The 18,011-nt window shown below is 47.3% G+C and overlaps 1 protein-coding gene across 2 annotated transcripts in view; it reads left to right on the plus strand.

The window, feature by feature from the left end:
- The window catches only part of CDK15 (cyclin dependent kinase 15), a 238,383-nt gene that overhangs the window by 49,094 nt on the left and 171,278 nt on the right, over nt 1-18,011 (plus strand). The window contains exon 1 of one of the 2 annotated variants that reach the window (XM_073646450.1): nt 4,918-5,092. The exons of the other annotated variant lie outside the window; for it this stretch is intronic. Coding sequence (XP_073502551.1) covers nt 4,985-5,092 — 108 coding nt within the window. The 5' untranslated portion in view covers nt 4,918-4,984. Of the gene's footprint in view, nt 1-4,917; nt 5,093-18,011 lie in introns of those variants that run through there. 2 annotated transcript variants of the gene reach the window in all.

Raw genomic sequence — 18,011 nt, forward strand, 5'->3', positions numbered from 1 at the left:
ATTCAATCTCCGGAAGTAACTTCAGAATCGTAATGACCTGTCTGACTTCGGAATCAGCACAATAGGGCTAGCCCACTCACTGCTAGATTCCTCGATGACTCCTAACATTTGTTTTACTTCAACCACGATGGCTTGCTTCCGGGCTTCTGGTACATGATACGGTTTCATTTGTACCCTTACCCGAGGCTCGGTGACAATGTCATGTTGGATCATCGAGGTCCGGCCGGGCAGCTCTGAGAATATGTCTGTATTTTGCTGCACCAAATAACGAGCCTCCCGCCGCTGCTGTTTCGTGAGAGTGTCACTTACCTTAACCTTGTCCCTGGCAGGTGACAGAAGGTTCCCTGACGGTACGACCGGAGTCGCATCCATAACCAAACATTCTCGGTCTTTCCAGGCTTTTAGCAGGTTCACATGATACAGTTGTTCCGGTTTTCTCTTTCTGGGCTGGTACTCTCTGTAATTCACTTCCCCTACCTTTTCCTGTACTTCATATGGCCCTTGCCACTTGGCCATGAGTTTGCTCTCTGCTGTGGGCACTAAAACTAATACCCAGTCCCCTTCTTTAAAGGACCTAACCGTGGCTCTTTTATTATACGTGCGACTCTGCGCTGCCTGGGCATCCATTAGATGTTCTTTTACTATAGGCATGACTACCGCGATCTGGTCCTGCATACTTGTCACTTGCTCGATAACACTCCTATGCAGAGTAGGCTCCTGTTCGCACGTCTCCTTGGCTACATCCAGCAACCCCCCTGGGATACCTGCTATCCAATAGCTAAAAGGGTGAGAAGCCTGTGGAAGCCTATGGTACCTCGCGGACGGCAAACATTAAGTAGGGCAGTAACATGTCCCAATCCCTCCCTTCCTTGGAGACCACCTTTTTTAACATAGATTTAAGTGTCTTTTTAAATCTTTCCACTAGCCCATCGGTCTGTACACCGGTGGTACACCTGTAAAAAAAAGAATAAAATAATAAATAAAGTTTATATCCACCTGTCCGGCGGCCCCTGCAGCGCTTACCTTCCAGGACCTGAGATGACGTCGTGGTCATGTGACCGCAGGCTGTCTCGCGAGATGCCGGCAACCCGGAAGAAGCCAGGACGAGCGCGACAGCACACGTGGTGGGGGATCGGGGGTAAGTATAGCTTTATTTTTTTATTTTTACGGTCACACTATATAAATACATGCTGTTTGCATGGATTTATATAGTGTGACCTAGTTGTCAAGCACTTTCCAAGTGATGCTATCGCTTGGAAAGTGCTTGTCAGTCCGCATGCAGAAACACATGTGTTAACGCATGTGGGTACGCATGTGAATCCGCATGTATTCCGCATGTATTCTGCAGGAAAAACGCATGCACAATCTGCATGCGTTTTTTCTGCCAGGGAGATGCAGAAATGCTGCAGAAATTTTCTGCTTCATTTCTGCATCGTGGGCACATAGCCTAAGGGGTAACGTTTCTCCTTCTGGAGAGTGACATACTGGCTCTGGCACGTCAAGGTAAGGAGGCTTATTTGCTGTGCAGTGTTCCTCAGAGAAAAAGAGGACTTGAACTCTATAGCTCCACCTATTGGAAGCATCAATCCTACAAGTCACAACCAACCCTTTAACGAGTCGTGCAATATAACTTAGGATAAAAGCCAAATCAGAATCTCAATTTGCAGACTGTTTCGGGCTGTTGGCCCTCATCAGTGCAAAGTATGAGAACTGATGTGGCTAGATGAGAGGCTCTGGACTCTGAGTCATATTGCATGACTCATATTTAAGTCACATGCTGTCCATTTCCTTGTGATCCTCCTTGAGATGGTTCTACTCCTTCATTGGAGTCCAGCTGTGTTTAATTAAACTGATAGGACTTGATTTGGAAAGGCACACACCTGTCTATACAAGACCTCACAGCTCACAGTGCATGTCAGACCAAATGAGAATCATGAGCTCAAAGGAACTGCCCAAGGAGCTCAGAGACATAATTGTGGCAAGGCACAGATCTGGCCAAGGTTACAAAAGAATTTCTGCAGTACTCAAGGTTCCTAAGAGCACAGTGGCCTCTATAATCCTTAAATGGAAGAAGTTGGGACCACCAGAAGTCTTCCTAGACCTGATCGTCCAGCAAAACTGAGCAATCGTGGAAGAGCCTTGGTGAGAAAGGTAAAGAAGAACCCCAAGATCACTGTGGCTGAGCTCCAGAGATGCAGTAGGGCGATGGGAGAAAGTTCCACAAAGTCAACTATCACTGCAGCCCTCCACCAGTCGGGCCTTTATGGCAGAGTGGCCCAACGGAAGCCTCTCCTCAGTGCAAGACATATGAAAGCCCGCATAGAGTTTGCTCAAAAACACGTGAAGGACTCCCAGCCTATGAGAAATAAGATTCTCTGGTCTGATGAGATGAAGATAGAACTTTTTGGTGATAATTCTAAGGGGTATATGTGGAGAAAACCAGGCACTGCTCATCACCTGCCCAATACAATCCCAACAGTGAAACATGGTGGTGGCAGCATCATGCTATGGGGGTGTTTTTCAGTTGCAGGGACAGGACAACTGGTTGCAATTGAAGGAAACATGAATGCGGCCATGTACAGAGATATTCTGGATGAAAACCTCTTCCAGAGTGCTCTGGACCTTAGACTTGGCCAAATATCCACCTTCCAACAAGACAATAACCCTAAGCACACAGCTAAAATAACAAAGGAGTGGCTTCAGAACAACTCTGTGACTATTCATGACTGGCCCAGCCAGAGCCCTGATCTAAACCCAATTGAGCATCTCTGGTGAGACCTGAAAATGGCTGTCCTCCAACGTTCACCATCCAACCTGACAGAACTGGAGAGGATCTGCAAAGAAGAATGGCAGAGGATCCCCAAATCCAGGTGTGCAAAACTTGTTACATCATTCCCAAGAAAACTCATGGCTGTACTAGCTCAAAAGGGTGCTTCTACTCAATACTGAGCAAAGGGTCTGAATACTTTTGACCATGTAATATTTCAGTTTTTCTTTTTTAATAAATTTGGAAAAAATTCTACATTTCTGTTTTTTTCAGTCAAGATGGGGTGCAGAGTGAACATTAATGAGAAAAAAATTAACTTTTTAGAATTTACCAAATGGCTGCAATGAAACAAAGAGTGAAAAATTTAAAGGGGTCTGAATACTTTCTGTACCCACTGTATATTTGTTATCTGTATTGGTAGAATCAGCCATATGTGTATATAGGCTATTATCATTGACTATAGCCCTGGGTGATTATTACCAGTTATATCAGCTTGCAAATATATTATTCATGGACTTTAGTGGCAATATTGACCATATGTGTATATAGCATTGTTTGCAAATATCTCAATGCCAGTAATACCAGCAGTACATGTATATATGTGATACTTTTTTGTCTAAGATAACATTTTGCAAGTATATTTATCTAAGAACAGCTTTATTCATTGGCTGAATTCTCTAAATGCCTTATTTGCAGGCATTTTACTTCAGTGAAATGTCCATTTGGATAAGGAATTATCATTATTCTATTTAACAAAGATATTCATAGGTGAAGAGACATGTTACATCTTGATTCATTTTGTAGACAGCAAGAGATGTCTCTTTACGAATACATGGCTTGGAATATCTAGTGGGAGTACATTTGAGACTCCAACCTATTTTTAAGGTGATTTTTGGTACACAAGATTGTGTGTTTGGGTGCATTTTAACATAAATTAAATAAAAATCTTTGAATTTTAAAGGGTTTTTGTATACACATTTTTTGATATTCCCCTCCCTTTTTCAATTATTATTTGTATTTAATTATGGGAGAGACGGATAGCTGTCAGCAGAACAAATGGCTGAAGCCAATCTAATGGCCGACAGCCATCTGATGTGTATGGCCAGCTTTATAGGTATGGGGGCAGCCAGAAAATTCACCAGTGACTTCACTTGTAATGCAAAGTGGGATCCCACAAACCTTCGCGGCCCTCCTCGCTATGAAAGAGTAAGATCTTAGGAGATCTCACTCTTTGCATTAACCCAGCAGTGCCGGATACTTTACTATGCTAAGACTAATTACTAAGGTAACATAATTAGCGTGGTTACCATCTGGTAACAGCTTAGTAAAGTATGTTGCCGCAATAGGTTACTGCAAACAGCGAGATTTCACAAGATCTCACTCTTTCACAGAGAGGAGGGACACACCGGAAGTTAGCACATGAATTTTAATAGAATGTCAGGTCCTTTAGGGGGACACTAGGAACACTTAGGACCTCTTTTGTTAATAGGTGTTATTTTGAAAATTCATCAGTCGGAGGCTGCCCACACTTGTCACTAAATAAAAAGGGCAGCCCCAGTCTGGCGATAAGTACTCTTTAAGCAAATGCAGCCTCATCTATATTTTCATTGGGTTGTGTTAGTAGTTATCTGTGTTATAGTTTTGTTAGCAGCATCTCATTCACTTGAATAAGACAACATTGCAATAGCTTGCATTTCCGCTACAAAGAGTACAGTGCAGGCAACAGTCCTGAACAGATTTAAACATTAAACGGATTATTCAAGTGGTACATTTTTAAAGGGGTTGTCCACTACTCAGACAACCCCTTTTCTGATCCATTATGACTGAACCTCAGTGCATAAATCAAGGTCCATAAAGGCATGGTTAGAGGAGTTTAGTCTGGAAGAACTTGCTGACCGCACAAAGCCCTGAGCTCAATCCCATCCAACATCTTTGGGATGAACTAGATCACAGATTGTGAGCCTGGTCCTTTCATCATTCAGATTTGTCACATACACATTAAATCTGTAGAAACATGCAATCTATAAGTAGCGCAGATACATTGGCGTGACATTCTAACCAGAAAACTGTATGTTTTTGGAATCCTAGAGAATGTGGGAAGCAGATTGAGTCATGGGTCTGTTTGCTGAAAGCTGGGGTGTCATGTGAGTCATGTGAATACAGTACTGGCAAGATAGAATACAAGGCAGAATGAATGTATGAGAAGCATAGGAGGTAATGGGTGAAGTGCTGTGTGTCAATGCTGTGTGCTGTGGATCTGGGAGAGATGTCCCTGAATATCAACAGGAAGATTGTTCTGGATACGAGGATTCTCCTAACTTGGAGGTATGTGAGATAACTGCATTTATTCCGTTACAGTATCGTGTATTGCCCCATTCTGCCAGCACGAGCTGTGCTACATGTAATGTATGTAATGGTAATACCTAACTGGCCATGTGTTCTCATAATCTTAATGGCCGCTAATCTTATTAATATGGCTAATTGTAATTATAGCTATAGCCTTACTATCGCTGTACATCATCAAGTGATTGTTTCTACCTAGCTCTACCATGTCTATATGTGTAGTCAGGCAGTGAGTAATTAATACATTTATACTGCATATGTTTAACCATTGGCTAACCAGGGACTGAATTCCAAATGCTTGTACAGATGGCACCACTAGTCTTTGGACACCTAAAGTAGGGCTTTAAAATACAAATATGCAACTTTCTCCCACCAGCAGTGTATTATTACCTGTATAATCAGGATCTCAGTCCTTGAATAAAACCATAGTTACATAAGTTGATAAAAGATCTAGCTCCATCAAGTTCAACCGTTCTCCACCAATTATACATTTTGTCACTAAATTATCTATAACCCACAATGTTATGTGTACTGAGGAAATCATCTCTCTTTTTTTTTAAAAAGAAACACACGACAATAGTTTTCTTTAATGCATACAAAATAGTTTGGATGCATTAAATATCCAATTGCACTTATCCAGATGCAAGCACGCATTACGAACCAGACCAGTGCATGTAAATAGCAGACAGCCTCAATTTGTGGATGTGATTGGCCTGAGGACATCTGAATGTATCCTAAGTTAGATAGTAAAAATAGTGTCCACATTTTTTATTATTAATAATAATTATTAGTGATGAGCGAGTATGTTTTGTTAACCCTTTCGCCGAGTATGTTCAGGCCGAGCTCCGAGTATTTACAGCTGCTCAGTGTTATGTTTGAATCACTCCTGGGTGTATGATTTGCGACTGTTTGACAGCTTTATTACATGTGAGGAATGTGTAAGAAATAAACATTCCTCGCATGTATTAAAGCTGTCAAACAGTCGCAAATCATGCACCCAGGAGTGATTCAAACATAACACAGAGCAGCTCTAATTACTCGGTGCTCGGCCCGAGCATACTCGGCGAAAGGGTTAACAGAACATACTCGCTCATCACTAATAATAATAGATTGTGAGCCCCAATGGGGACAGTACCGATGATGTCTGCAAAGCGCTGTGGAATTAATGGCACTATATAAGTGAGTAAAATAAATAATAATTATTATTTTTAAAGCGCAATTGATTACAGGGTGCTGTACATGTGAAGAGAATTTAAATACATATATAAATTACAAATAACAGTGACAGACTGGATAAAAGGGGAGAGGACCCTGCCCTCACAGGCTTGCAGTCTACAGGGTAATGGGGAAGGTTGTGGGGGGGGGGGGGATTTGCAGTAGGTCAGGGGGGTTGCAGTGGCTCCGGTGGAAGTGAGTTGTCAGCAGGGTTATTGCAGGGTGTAGGCTTTTCTGAAGAGATGAGTTTTCAGGTTGTGTATGAAGGTTTCAATCATGTAGGACAATCAGACATGTTGATGCAGTGAATTCCAGAGGAAGGGGAATGCTCAGGAAAATCATGTATCAGTGAAAAAAGAATAAAACTCAGATGGAACACTGAAGTACTAAAGATGATTTCCATGTTCCATCCGTTTTACATGGGTCCACATGGATTTTAAGGCCAAGTCTGACCAGAACAGATGAGAATAGGACCGACCCTGAGACTCTCGAAACAGAGACACGGATATGTTTTTCAAATCAATGTCTGTCCAAGAGAAAACGGACAGCACTAGGAATCTGTGGATGTAGCTTTAATTGAAACTAAGGAAGATTTTACTTGTTTCAATATGGTAACACTGGTGGGTGTGGATCCATGATGGCAGGGTTACCCTGGAGAGGCGTGACTAAGCGAATGCCTATTTTTCGCTAGAGCCTCTCATGGTGAGGATAGGCTTGGCCGCAGGCCGTCGCCAGGTACCACTCCAGGATAGTTCCCGAGACTGCAGTAGCTGACCCCAGGGGTCAGAGGCGCGGGTACACGGTACAGGAGGGCAAAGATGAAAACGTGGTCAGATGGTCCAAGGTCAGCGCAGGCAGAACAGGTTTAATACACGCAGCTAAGGTCAGGAGCTGAGAGGTCAGACAGGACAGGTAAACAGGCCGGGTTGTTAACAAGATGCAGACAATGGAGGAAAGCATGAATGGTTGCTATAGCAATAGGAACCAACGTTTGGGGGGAGAGTTGTGGGTGGAGCCGCCTAATAAAGGCCTTGCTAGCACAGGATAGGCCGAGGTACTATAGACAAATTAGGCATGTAATCCGCACCCAAATGCTACAAAAAAAAACCCAGTAAAAACGCCTAAAATACATTTTGAATGCAGCGTTTTTACTGCAAAGAGCGCAGGTTTTGGCTGTAGAAAAAAAATCAGCAAAAAAACTGAGTGTGAACATAGCCTGAGAGATCCCTGTAGTCAGGGATTTGCAGACATAGTATGCTTGTGTACAGGGCTTGGTGCAGGGTACGGCAAGGGTAGGGGCCACCTAGGTTGTTAACTTGCAGTATAAATTGGAGCTATAGACAGATTTAATGTGCATTGCATTTCCGTCACATTTTTGCCATAAATCGATGTAAAAAAACATATTGGAACTATGATATACACTGATTCAAAATGTATTTAAGACGTTCGCAGATAGGTTGCATGCCCATATTGCTGATAATCCTCAAATTGCTAAATTCACACAAGCGTAAAATATATGCTCCATTCAGTGGTGTAGCTAGTGTCCAATGGGCCCTAGTGCAAAATTTGGACCTGTCCCACCCCCACCCCCATGCATGTTGGTCCGATGTATGGGCCCTTGTAGCATTTCTAAATCCTATAAGGGCATATGTATTACCCTGTCCCCATTATGTAGTAATGTCCCCTATCCTGGGCCCCTTCCATGTATATATGCCCCCCATCCTGGGTTTCTTCCTGGTATATATGTCCCCCATCCTGGGCCCCTTCCATTTATATATGCACCCCATCCTGGATTTCTTCCTGGTATATATGTCCCCCATCCTGGTATATCTGTCCCCCATCTTGGGTCCCTTCCTGGAATATATGTCCTCCATCCTGATCCCCTTCCTGGTATATATGCTCCCCATCCTGGGTTCCTTCCTGGTATATATGTCCCCCATTCTGGTATATATGTCCCCCATCCTGGGTCCCTTGCTGGTATATATGTCCCCCATCCTGGTATATATGTCCCCCATCCTGGGCCCCTTCCTGGTATATATGTCCTCCATCCTGGGTTCCTTCCTGGTATATATGTCCCCCATCTTGGTATATATGTCCCCCATCCTGGGCCCCTTCCTGGTATATATGTCCTCTATCCTGGGCTCCTTCCTAATATATAAGTCCCCCATCCTGGGTTCCTTCCTGATATATAAGTCCCCCATCCTGGGTTCCTTCCTGGTATATATGTCCCCCATCCTGGGTCCCTTCCTGGTATATACAGTACAGACCAAATGTTTGGACACACCTTCTCATTTAAAGATTTTTCTGTATTTTCATGACTATGAAAATTATACATTCACACTGAAGGCATCAAAACTATGAATTAACACATGTGGAATTACATACTTAACAAAAAAGTGTGAAACAACTGAAAATATGTCTTATATTCTAGGTTCTTCAAAGTAGCCACCTTTTGCTTTGATGACTGCTTTGCACACTCTTGGCATTCTCTTGATGAGCTTCAAGAGGTAGTCAACGGAAATGGTCTTCCAACAATCTTGAAGGAGTTCCCAGAGATACTTAGCACTTGTTGGACCTTTTGCCTTCACTCTGCGGTCCAGCTCACCCCAAACCATCTCGATTGGGTTCAGGTCTGGTGACTGTGGAGGCCAGGTCATCTGGTGTAGCACCCCATCACTCTCCTTCTTGGTCAAATAGCCCTTACACAGCCTGGAGGTGTGTTTGGGGTCATTGTCCTGTTGAAAAATAAGTGATGGTCCAACTAAACGCAAACCGGATGGAATAGCATGCCGCTGCAAGATGCTGTGGTAGCCATGCTGGTTCAGTATGCCTTAAATTTTGAATAAATCCCCAACAGTGTCACCAGCAAAGCACCCCCACACCAGTCCATCCGTTCACCTTTTCTGCGTCGCACAAAGACACGATGGTTGGAACCAAAGATCTCAAATTTGGACTCATAAGACCAAAGCCCAGATATCCACTGGTCTAATGTCCATTCCTTGTGTTCTTTAGCCCAAACAAGTCTCTTCTGCTTGTTGCCTGTCCTTAGCAGTGGTTTCCTAGCAGCTATTTTACCATGAAGGCCTGCTGCACAAAGTCTACTCTTAACAGTTGTTGTAGAGATGTGTCTGCTGCAAGAACTCGGTGTAGCATTGACCTGGTCTCTAATCTGAGCTGCTGTTAACCTGCGATTTCTGAGGCTGGTGACTCGGATAAACTTATCCTAAGAAGCAGAGGTGACTCTTGGTCTTCCATTCCTGGTGTGGTCCTCATGTGAGCCAGTTTCTTTGTAGCGCTTGATGGTTTTTGCAATTGCACTTGGGGACACTTTCAAAGTTTTCCCAATTTTTCGCACTGACTGACCTTCATTTCTTAAAGTAATGATGGCCACTCGTTTTTCTTTACTTAGCTGCTTTTTTCTTGCCATAATACAAATTCTAACAGTCTATTCAGTAGGACTATCAGCTGTGTATCCACCTGACTTCTGCACAACACAACTGATGGTCCCAACCCCATTTATAAGGCAAGAAATCCAACTTATTAAACCTGACAGGGCACACCTGTGAAGTGAAAACCATTTCCGGTGACTACCTCTTGAAGCTCATCAAGAGAATGCCAAGAGTGTGCAAAGCAGTCATCAAAGCAAAAGGTGGCTACTTTGAAGAACCTAGAATATAAGACATATTTTCAGTTGTTTCACACTTTTTTTGCTAAGTATATAATTCCACATGTGTTAATTCATGGTTTTGATGCCTTCAGTGTGAATGTACAATTTTCATAGTCATGAAAATACAGAAAAATCTTTAAATGAGACAGTGTCTTTTGGTCTGTACTGTATGTCCCCCATTCTGGTATATATGTCCCCCATCCTAGGCCCCTTCCTGGTATAAATATATGTTCCTCATTGTGGTATATATGTCCTCCATCCTGGGCCCCTTCCTGGTATATATGACCCCTGTAATGCACACGCCCGGGCTGAGCGGCGTGTGCGTGTGATTGTAGTGATTCCACTGGACCGTGCCGGAGAGTGAATGCCTGGAGGGGCGTAACTAGGTATTCACCCGATCCGACCAGGGTCGCACGACGGCATACGACGCCAGTGCACCAAGGAGGAACCGAGCAGAGGGACCAGGTGCTACTCCAGGACAGACCCCGGACACGGCTGTTGACCCACACAGGGGAATACAGGAACAGACTGGTAGGCTGGCACACAGACTGGTGGGTATAGGCAGGCACGACTGGTATGCAGGCAGGCGGGTATGCAGGCAGGGGGGTACAGGCAAGCACAGCTAGAGTGCAGACAGGGAGGCACTAGCAGGTAGGAACACAGGCGGGATAGGACCCAGTACACACTGGGACTCAGGAACAATACAGGCAGAGTGAGGCCGCCCAGAGAGGTGAGCGAGAACAGGGCAGGACAAGGCCGCCTGGAGCGGTGAGCAAGAGTAGAGCAGGACAAGGCCGCCAGGAGCGGTGAACAAAGGGTCAGAGCTGAGCGAGACTGCCGGAGCAGTGAGCAAGAGTAAAGCAGGACGAGGCCGCCTGGAGCGGTGAGCAAGAGTGGAGCAAGACTGCCGGAGCAGTGAGCAAAAGGATAAGAGCGGAGCGAGACTGCCGGAGCAGCGAGCAAAAGGGTCCGAGCGGAGCAAGGCTGCCGGAGCAGCGAGCAAAGGAGTCAGAGCAGGCTAGAACCGCAGGAGCGGTGAGCAAAGGAGTCAGAGCAGGCTAGAACCGCCGGAGCGGTGAGCAAAGGAGTCAGAGCAGGCTAGAACCGCCGGAGCGGTGAACAAAGGAGTAGGAGCAGGCTAGAACCGCCGGAGCGGTAAGCAAGGCAGAGCAGGGGGGACAGGGCTCTGTTCACACGGAACAGACAGGAAGAGAAAGGCAGAGCCAGATACCCACAGGATACTTGCAGTGAAGTAGCGAGTGGACCACAAACTCACAAACGGGAGTACAGAGACAACAAGCAGGAGTTAGGTACGAGTTCAGACTCTGCAGAAAAAGGAAGGGAACGGACATAGAGGCAAAACAGGTAAAGGATAGGAAAGAGTTCAGACTGGAACTGAGTGTACGGAGGAGACCGACACTGCAGCGGGATACAGGAGCGGGTCTGGGAATACGGCCCCCAGAGAGGCGGGACGAACAGGCAAGGAGCGTGTTCAGACAGGACAGACAAGATACAGGAACAGGTCTAGGTAATCGGCCCCTAGAAGGCAGGAGGAACAGGCTAGGAGCGTGTTCAGACAAGATACAGGAACGGGTCTAGGTAATCGGCCCCTAGAAGGCGGGAGGAACAGGCTAGGAGCGTGTTCAGACAGGCCTGGAAATACAGCCTCCAGGATAGGCAGACAAGAGAACACAGACAGGACTCAGTTCAGACACGGGAACTGATACCGCAAGGCAGGAGACATAGACAGGACTCAGTTCAGACACGGGAACTGATACCGCAAGGCAGGAGACATAGACAGGACTCAGTTCAGACACGGGAACTGATACCGCAAGGCAGGAGACATAGACAGGACTCAGCTCAGACACGGGAACTGATACCGCAAGGCAGGAGACATAGACAGGACTCAGTTCAGACACGGGAACTGATACCGCAAAGCAGGAGACAAAGAACGGGACCTGGCACCTTCAGAGTGCAAGCACACACTGAATGAAACACTATGCTCAGGCAGGGATAGATGCGAGCAGCTGAGCTATATACCAGGTGACAGACAGCAATAGGCTGAGGACGCACAAGGGGTGTGACCCACAGCAGGTACAAAAAGCAGGAAGTGATCGGGCGCCGCCCTTAAGCAGCAGAAACAGACACAAACAGACAGCATGGAGGGAAGCCAGAGAGACATTCTGGACTGGAGCTCAAGTGCGCGCTCTTGCACAGTGGGAGATGGACCACCATGCAAGGACGCCGCCAGGTATGTTACAGTACCCCCCCCTTACGCCCCCTCTTCTTCAGGCCTGCCAGGATCTTCCGCAGGGAATTCGAGGGCCAATTCTTCACTTCGAAGAGATCACTTCCACTGTCCACCGGAAAAACTGGTCTCCTCTGGGTAGCTAGGATGCTACCTCCCATCCAGCCATCCTCAGCAACAGACGAAACGGGTGGAGTACCAGGAACAGCACACAAGGAAGTCTCTTTCCACATATTTTCAGGTGGCACCCCAGAGGGTACAGGAGACAACTGGAAGTCCTCCACCGGGTTGGAGGGGGACAGAGACTTGGGGGTAATCTCTGCTTCGAGGTACATCTTGTCAAGCTCACAGGAAGAAATAGACAGGTTATCAGGTACATAATGAGGAAAAGTCACTGTCTCTTTGTTATCTGGTGGTACCCCGGAGGATTCAGGAAACAACTGGAGGTCCTCCGCCGGGTCAGAAGAGTGCAGAGGCTCAGAGAAAACATCTGCTTCAGAGTACACTAGGTCGGACTCACTGGACGAAGCAGGCGAGGTATCGGGTACCGAGTGTAGGAAAGTCTCTGTCCATTCACCACCAGGTGGCACCCCGAAGGGTTCTGGAGACAACTGGCGGTCCTCCGCCTGGTCAGAGGGGTGTAGAGACTCACGGGTAACCTCTGCTTCAGAGTACACTAGGTCGGACTCACTGGACGAAGCAAGCGAGGTATCAGATCCAGGATATAGGAAAGTCTCTGTCCATTCACCACCAGGTGGCACCCCGAAGGGTTCTGGAGACAACTGGAGGTCCTCCGCCTGGTCAGAGGGGTGTAGAGACTCAGGAGTAACCTCTGCTTCGGAGTACACTAGGTTGGACTCACTGGACGAAGCGAGCGAGGTATCAGGTACAGAGTATAGGAGAGTCTCTGTCCTTTCGCTACCAGGTAGCACCCCGAAGGGTTCAGGAGACAACTGGAGGTCCTCCGCCTGGTCGGAGGGGTGTAGAGACTCGGGGGTAACTACCACTTTGGGGTACCCATTGTCAGGCTCACAGGACGAAGCGGACAAAGTATCGAGCACCGGGTGTAGAGAAGTCTCTCTCCATTTGTCATCGAGTGGTATCCCGGAGGATTCAGGAGGCAACAGGGGGTCCTCCGCCAGGTAGTAGAGGTGCACAGACTCTGAGGTAACCACAGCTTTGGAGCATCCTTGGATATGCACACCGGTTAAAGTGGGTGAAGCATCTGATGCCGGGTGCAGGAAGTTCCCCTGTGTGGAGTCTGGATGGGCAGAAGTCTCTTCGGGCAGGAGAACTGGAGCACTACCCACGCACATTACCCGTTGGGGCTTCTCCGGGATACAGGGAGATGAAGCTTCAGTAGGGACTTCAAGGTTGGGGTCAGGAGGTCTCAGGGAGGACAGACCCTGGCGTGACGGCTTGCCTCTACGTCTAGCACGTCTGGACTGCCTCTTGAGGTTGGGAGAAGTATTCCGGAAAGCGTAGTCACCCTGTGAGGATTCTGGGTGGGCAGTAGTCTCATTGGGCTGGAGGACTATTGCGCTACCCACACACATTACCCATTGGGGCTGCTCCGGGATATTGGGAAGTGAAGCTTCAGCAGGAGCCTCCGGGTTAGGATCATCGAAGACCATTAGAAAGGCCACCAGGAAGGCCATTAGGTCCAGGAGGATCGGATCCTGTGTTTCATATAGGGGGTTGATCCATTCCAAGGCATCACCCGCCAGGTAAGACATAATGAATGCCACCTTAACCCGATCGGTGGGAAAACATAGAGGGTAGAACTTGAAGTGTAGCATGCATTGCTCCACAAATGCACGACTTTGTCTTGGATCCCCATAATAACGTAGCGGATCCGCAGGAACGAGAGCAGATAGATCCATCTGGACGGGTGCGTAATTCGCCTGGAACTCAGCTAAAGGGAAAAAAAAAAATATTTATTTATTTTAATGCATGTATTCGCTGGAAAACTTCTCAGAGAGCGAAGGCCGTGGGGCTCAACGGGAACCATGGCCTGAGCATGCTGTAATGCACACGCCCGGGCTGAGCGGCGTGTGCGTGTGATTGTAGTGATTCCACTGGACCGTGCCGGAGAGTGAATGCCTGGAGGGGCGTAACTAGGTATTCACCCGATCCGACCAGGGTCGCACGACGGCATACGACGCCAGTGCACCAAGGAGGAACCGAGCAGAGGGACCAGGTGCTACTCCAGGACAGACCCCGGACACGGCTGTTGACCCACACAGGGGAATACAGGAACAGACTGGTAGGCTGGCACACAGACTGGTGGGTATAGGCAGGCACGACTGGTATGCAGGCAGGCGGGTATGCAGGCAGGGGGGTACAGGCAAGCACAGCTAGAGTGCAGACAGGGAGGCACTAGCAGGTAGGAACACAGGCGGGATAGGACCCAGTACACACTGGGACTCAGGAACAATACAGGCAGAGTGAGGCCGCCCAGAGAGGTGAGCGAGAACAGGGCAGGACAAGGCCGCCTGGAGCGGTGAGCAAGAGTAGAGCAGGACAAGGCCGCCAGGAGCGGTGAACAAAGGGTCAGAGCTGAGCGAGACTGCCGGAGCAGTGAGCAAGAGTAAAGCAGGACGAGGCCGCCTGGAGCGGTGAGCAAGAGTGGAGCAAGACTGCCGGAGCAGTGAGCAAAAGGATAAGAGCGGAGCGAGACTGCCGGAGCAGCGAGCAAAAGGGTCCGAGCGGAGCAAGGCTGCCGGAGCAGCGAGCAAAGGAGTCAGAGCAGGCTAGAACCGCAGGAGCGGTGAGCAAAGGAGTCAGAGCAGGCTAGAACCGCCGGAGCGGTGAGCAAAGGAGTCAGAGCAGGCTAGAACCGCCTGAGCGGTGAACAAAGGAGTAGGAGCAGGCTAGAACCGCCGGAGCGGTAAGCAAGGCAGAGCAGGGGGGACAGGGCTCTGTTCACACGGAACAGATAGGAAGAGAAAGGCAGAGCCAGATACCCACAGGATACTTGCAGTGAAGTAGCGAGTGGACCACAAACTCACAAACGGGAGTACAGAGACAAGAAGCAGGAGTTGGGTACGAGTTCAGACTCTGCAGAAAAAGGAAGGGAACGGACATAGAGGCAAAACAGGTAAAGGATAGGAAAGAGTTCAGACTGGAACTGAGTGTACGGAGGAGACCGACACTGCAGCGGGATACAGGAGCGGGTCTGGGAATACGGCCCCCAGAGAGGCGGGACAAACAGGCAAGGAGCGTGTTCAGACAGGACAGACAAGATACAGGAACAGGTCTAGGTAATCGGCCCCTAGAAGGCGGGAGGAACAGGCTAGGAGCGTGTTCAGACAAGATACAGGAACGGGTCTAGGTAATCGGCCCCTAGAAGGCGGGAGGAACAGGCTAGGAGCGTGTTCAGACAGGCCTGGAAATACAGCCTCCAGGATAGGCAGACAAGAGAACACAGACAGGACTCAGTTCAGACACGGGAACTGATACCGCAAGGCAGGAGACATAGACAGGACTCAGTTCAGACACGGGAACTGATACCGCAAGGCAGGAGACATAGACAGGACTCAGTTCAGACACGGGAACTGATACCGCAAGGCAGGAGACATAGACAGGACTCAGTTCAGACACGGGAACTGATACCGCAAAGCAGGAGACAAAGAACGGGACCTGGAACCTTCAGAGTGCAAGCACACACTGAATGAAACACTATGCTCAGGCAGGGATAGATGGGAGCAGCTGAGCTATATACCAGGTGACAGACAGCAATAGGCTGAGGACGCACAAGGGGTGTGACCCACAGCAGGTACAAAAAGCAGGAAGTGATCGGGCGCCGCCCTTAAGCAGCAGAAACAGACACAAACAGACAGCATGGAGGGAAGCCAGAGAGACATTCTGGACTGGAGCTCAAGTGCGCGCTCTTGCACAGTGGGAGATGGACCACCATGCAAGGACGCCGCCAGGTATGTTACAACCCCCATCCTGGGCCCCTTCCTGGTATATGTCCTCCATCCTGGGTTCCTTCCTGGTATATATGACCCCCATTCTGGCATATATGCCCCAATCCAGGGCTCCTTCCTGGTATACAGTACAGACCAAAAGTTTGGACACACCTTCTCATTTAAAGATTTTTCTGTATTTTCATGACTTTGAAAATTGTACATTCACACTGAAGGCATCAAAACTATGAATTAACACATGTGGAATTATATACTTAACAAAAAAGTGTGAAACAACTGAAAATATGTCTTATATACTAGGTTCTTCAAAGTAGCCACCTTTTGCTTTGATGACTGCTTTGCACACTCTTGACATTCTCTTGATGAGCTTCAAGAGGTAGTCACCGGAAATGGTCTTCCAACAATCTTGAAGGAGTTCCCAGAGATGCTTAGCACTTGTTGGCCCTTTTGCCTTCACTCTGTGGTCCAGCTCACACCAAACCATCTCGATTGGGTTCAGGTCTGGTGACTGTGGAGGCCAGGTCATCTGGCGTAGCACCCCATCACTCTCCTGCTTGGTCAAATAGCCCTTACACAGCCTGGAGGTGTGTTTGGGGTCATTGTCCTGTTGAAAAATAATTGATGGTCCAACTAAACGTAAATTGGATGGAATAGCATGCCGCTGCAAGATGCTGTGGTAGCCATGCTGGTTCAGTATGCCTTCAATTTTGAATAAATCCCCAACAGTGTCACCAGCAAAACACCCCCACTCCATCACACCTCCTCCTCTATGCTTCATGGTGGGAACCAGGCATGTAGAGTCCATCCGTTCACCTTTTCTTGGTCGCACAAAGACACGGTGGTTGGAACGAAAGATCTCAAATTTGGACTCATCAGACCAAAGCACAGATTTCCACTGGTCTAATGTCCATTCCTTGTGTTCTTTAGCCCAAAAAAGTCTCTTCTGCTTGTAGCCTGTCCTTAGCAGTGTTTTTCTAGCAGCTATTTTACCATGAAGGCCTGCTGCACAAAGTCTCATCTTAACAGTTGTTGTAGAAATGTGTCTCCTGCTAGAACTCTGTGTGGCACTGACCTGGTCTCTAATCTGAGCTGCTGTTAACCAGCGATTTCTGTGGCTGGTGACTCGGATAAACTTATCCTCAGACGCAGAGGTGACTCTTGGTCTTCCTTTTCTGGGGCGGTCCTCATGTGAGCCAGTTTCTTTGTAGCGCTTGATGGTTTTTGCAACTGCACTTGGGGACACTTTCAAAGTTTTCCCAATTTTTCGCACTGACTGACCTTCATTTCTTAAAGTAATGATGGCCACTCATTTTTTTTTTACTTAGCTGCTTTTTTCTTGCCATAATACAAATTCTAACAGTCTATTCAGTAGGATTATCAGCTGTGTATCCACCAGACTTCTGCACAACACAACTGATGGTCCCAACCCCATTTATAAGGCAAGAAATCCCACTTATTAAACCTGACAGGGCACACCTGTGAAGTGAAAACCATTTCCGGTGACTACCTCTTGAAGCTCATCAAGAGAATGCCAAGAGTGTGGAAAGCAATCATCAAAGCAAAAGGTGGCTACTTTGAAGAACCTAGAATATAAGACATATTTTCAGTTGTTTCACACTTTTTTGTTAAGTATATAATTCCACATGTGTTAATTCATAGTTTTGATGCCTTCAGTGTGAATGTACGATTTTCATAGTCATGAAAATACAGAAAAATCTTTAAATGAGAAGGTGTGTCCAAACTTTTGGTCTGTACTGTATACAGTTTGTCCCCATTCTGTTGCTTTTCTCTTAACGCATAAAAAAATTCTACTCACCTCTCCCCGCTCCCACACCACAT

Source organism: Phyllobates terribilis, unplaced genomic scaffold (assembly GCF_046119375.1).
Source record: "Phyllobates terribilis strain yellow unplaced genomic scaffold, ASM4611937v1 Scaffold_9__5_contigs__length_417890890, whole genome shotgun sequence".
Lineage (NCBI taxonomy): Eukaryota > Metazoa > Chordata > Amphibia > Anura > Dendrobatidae > Phyllobates > Phyllobates terribilis.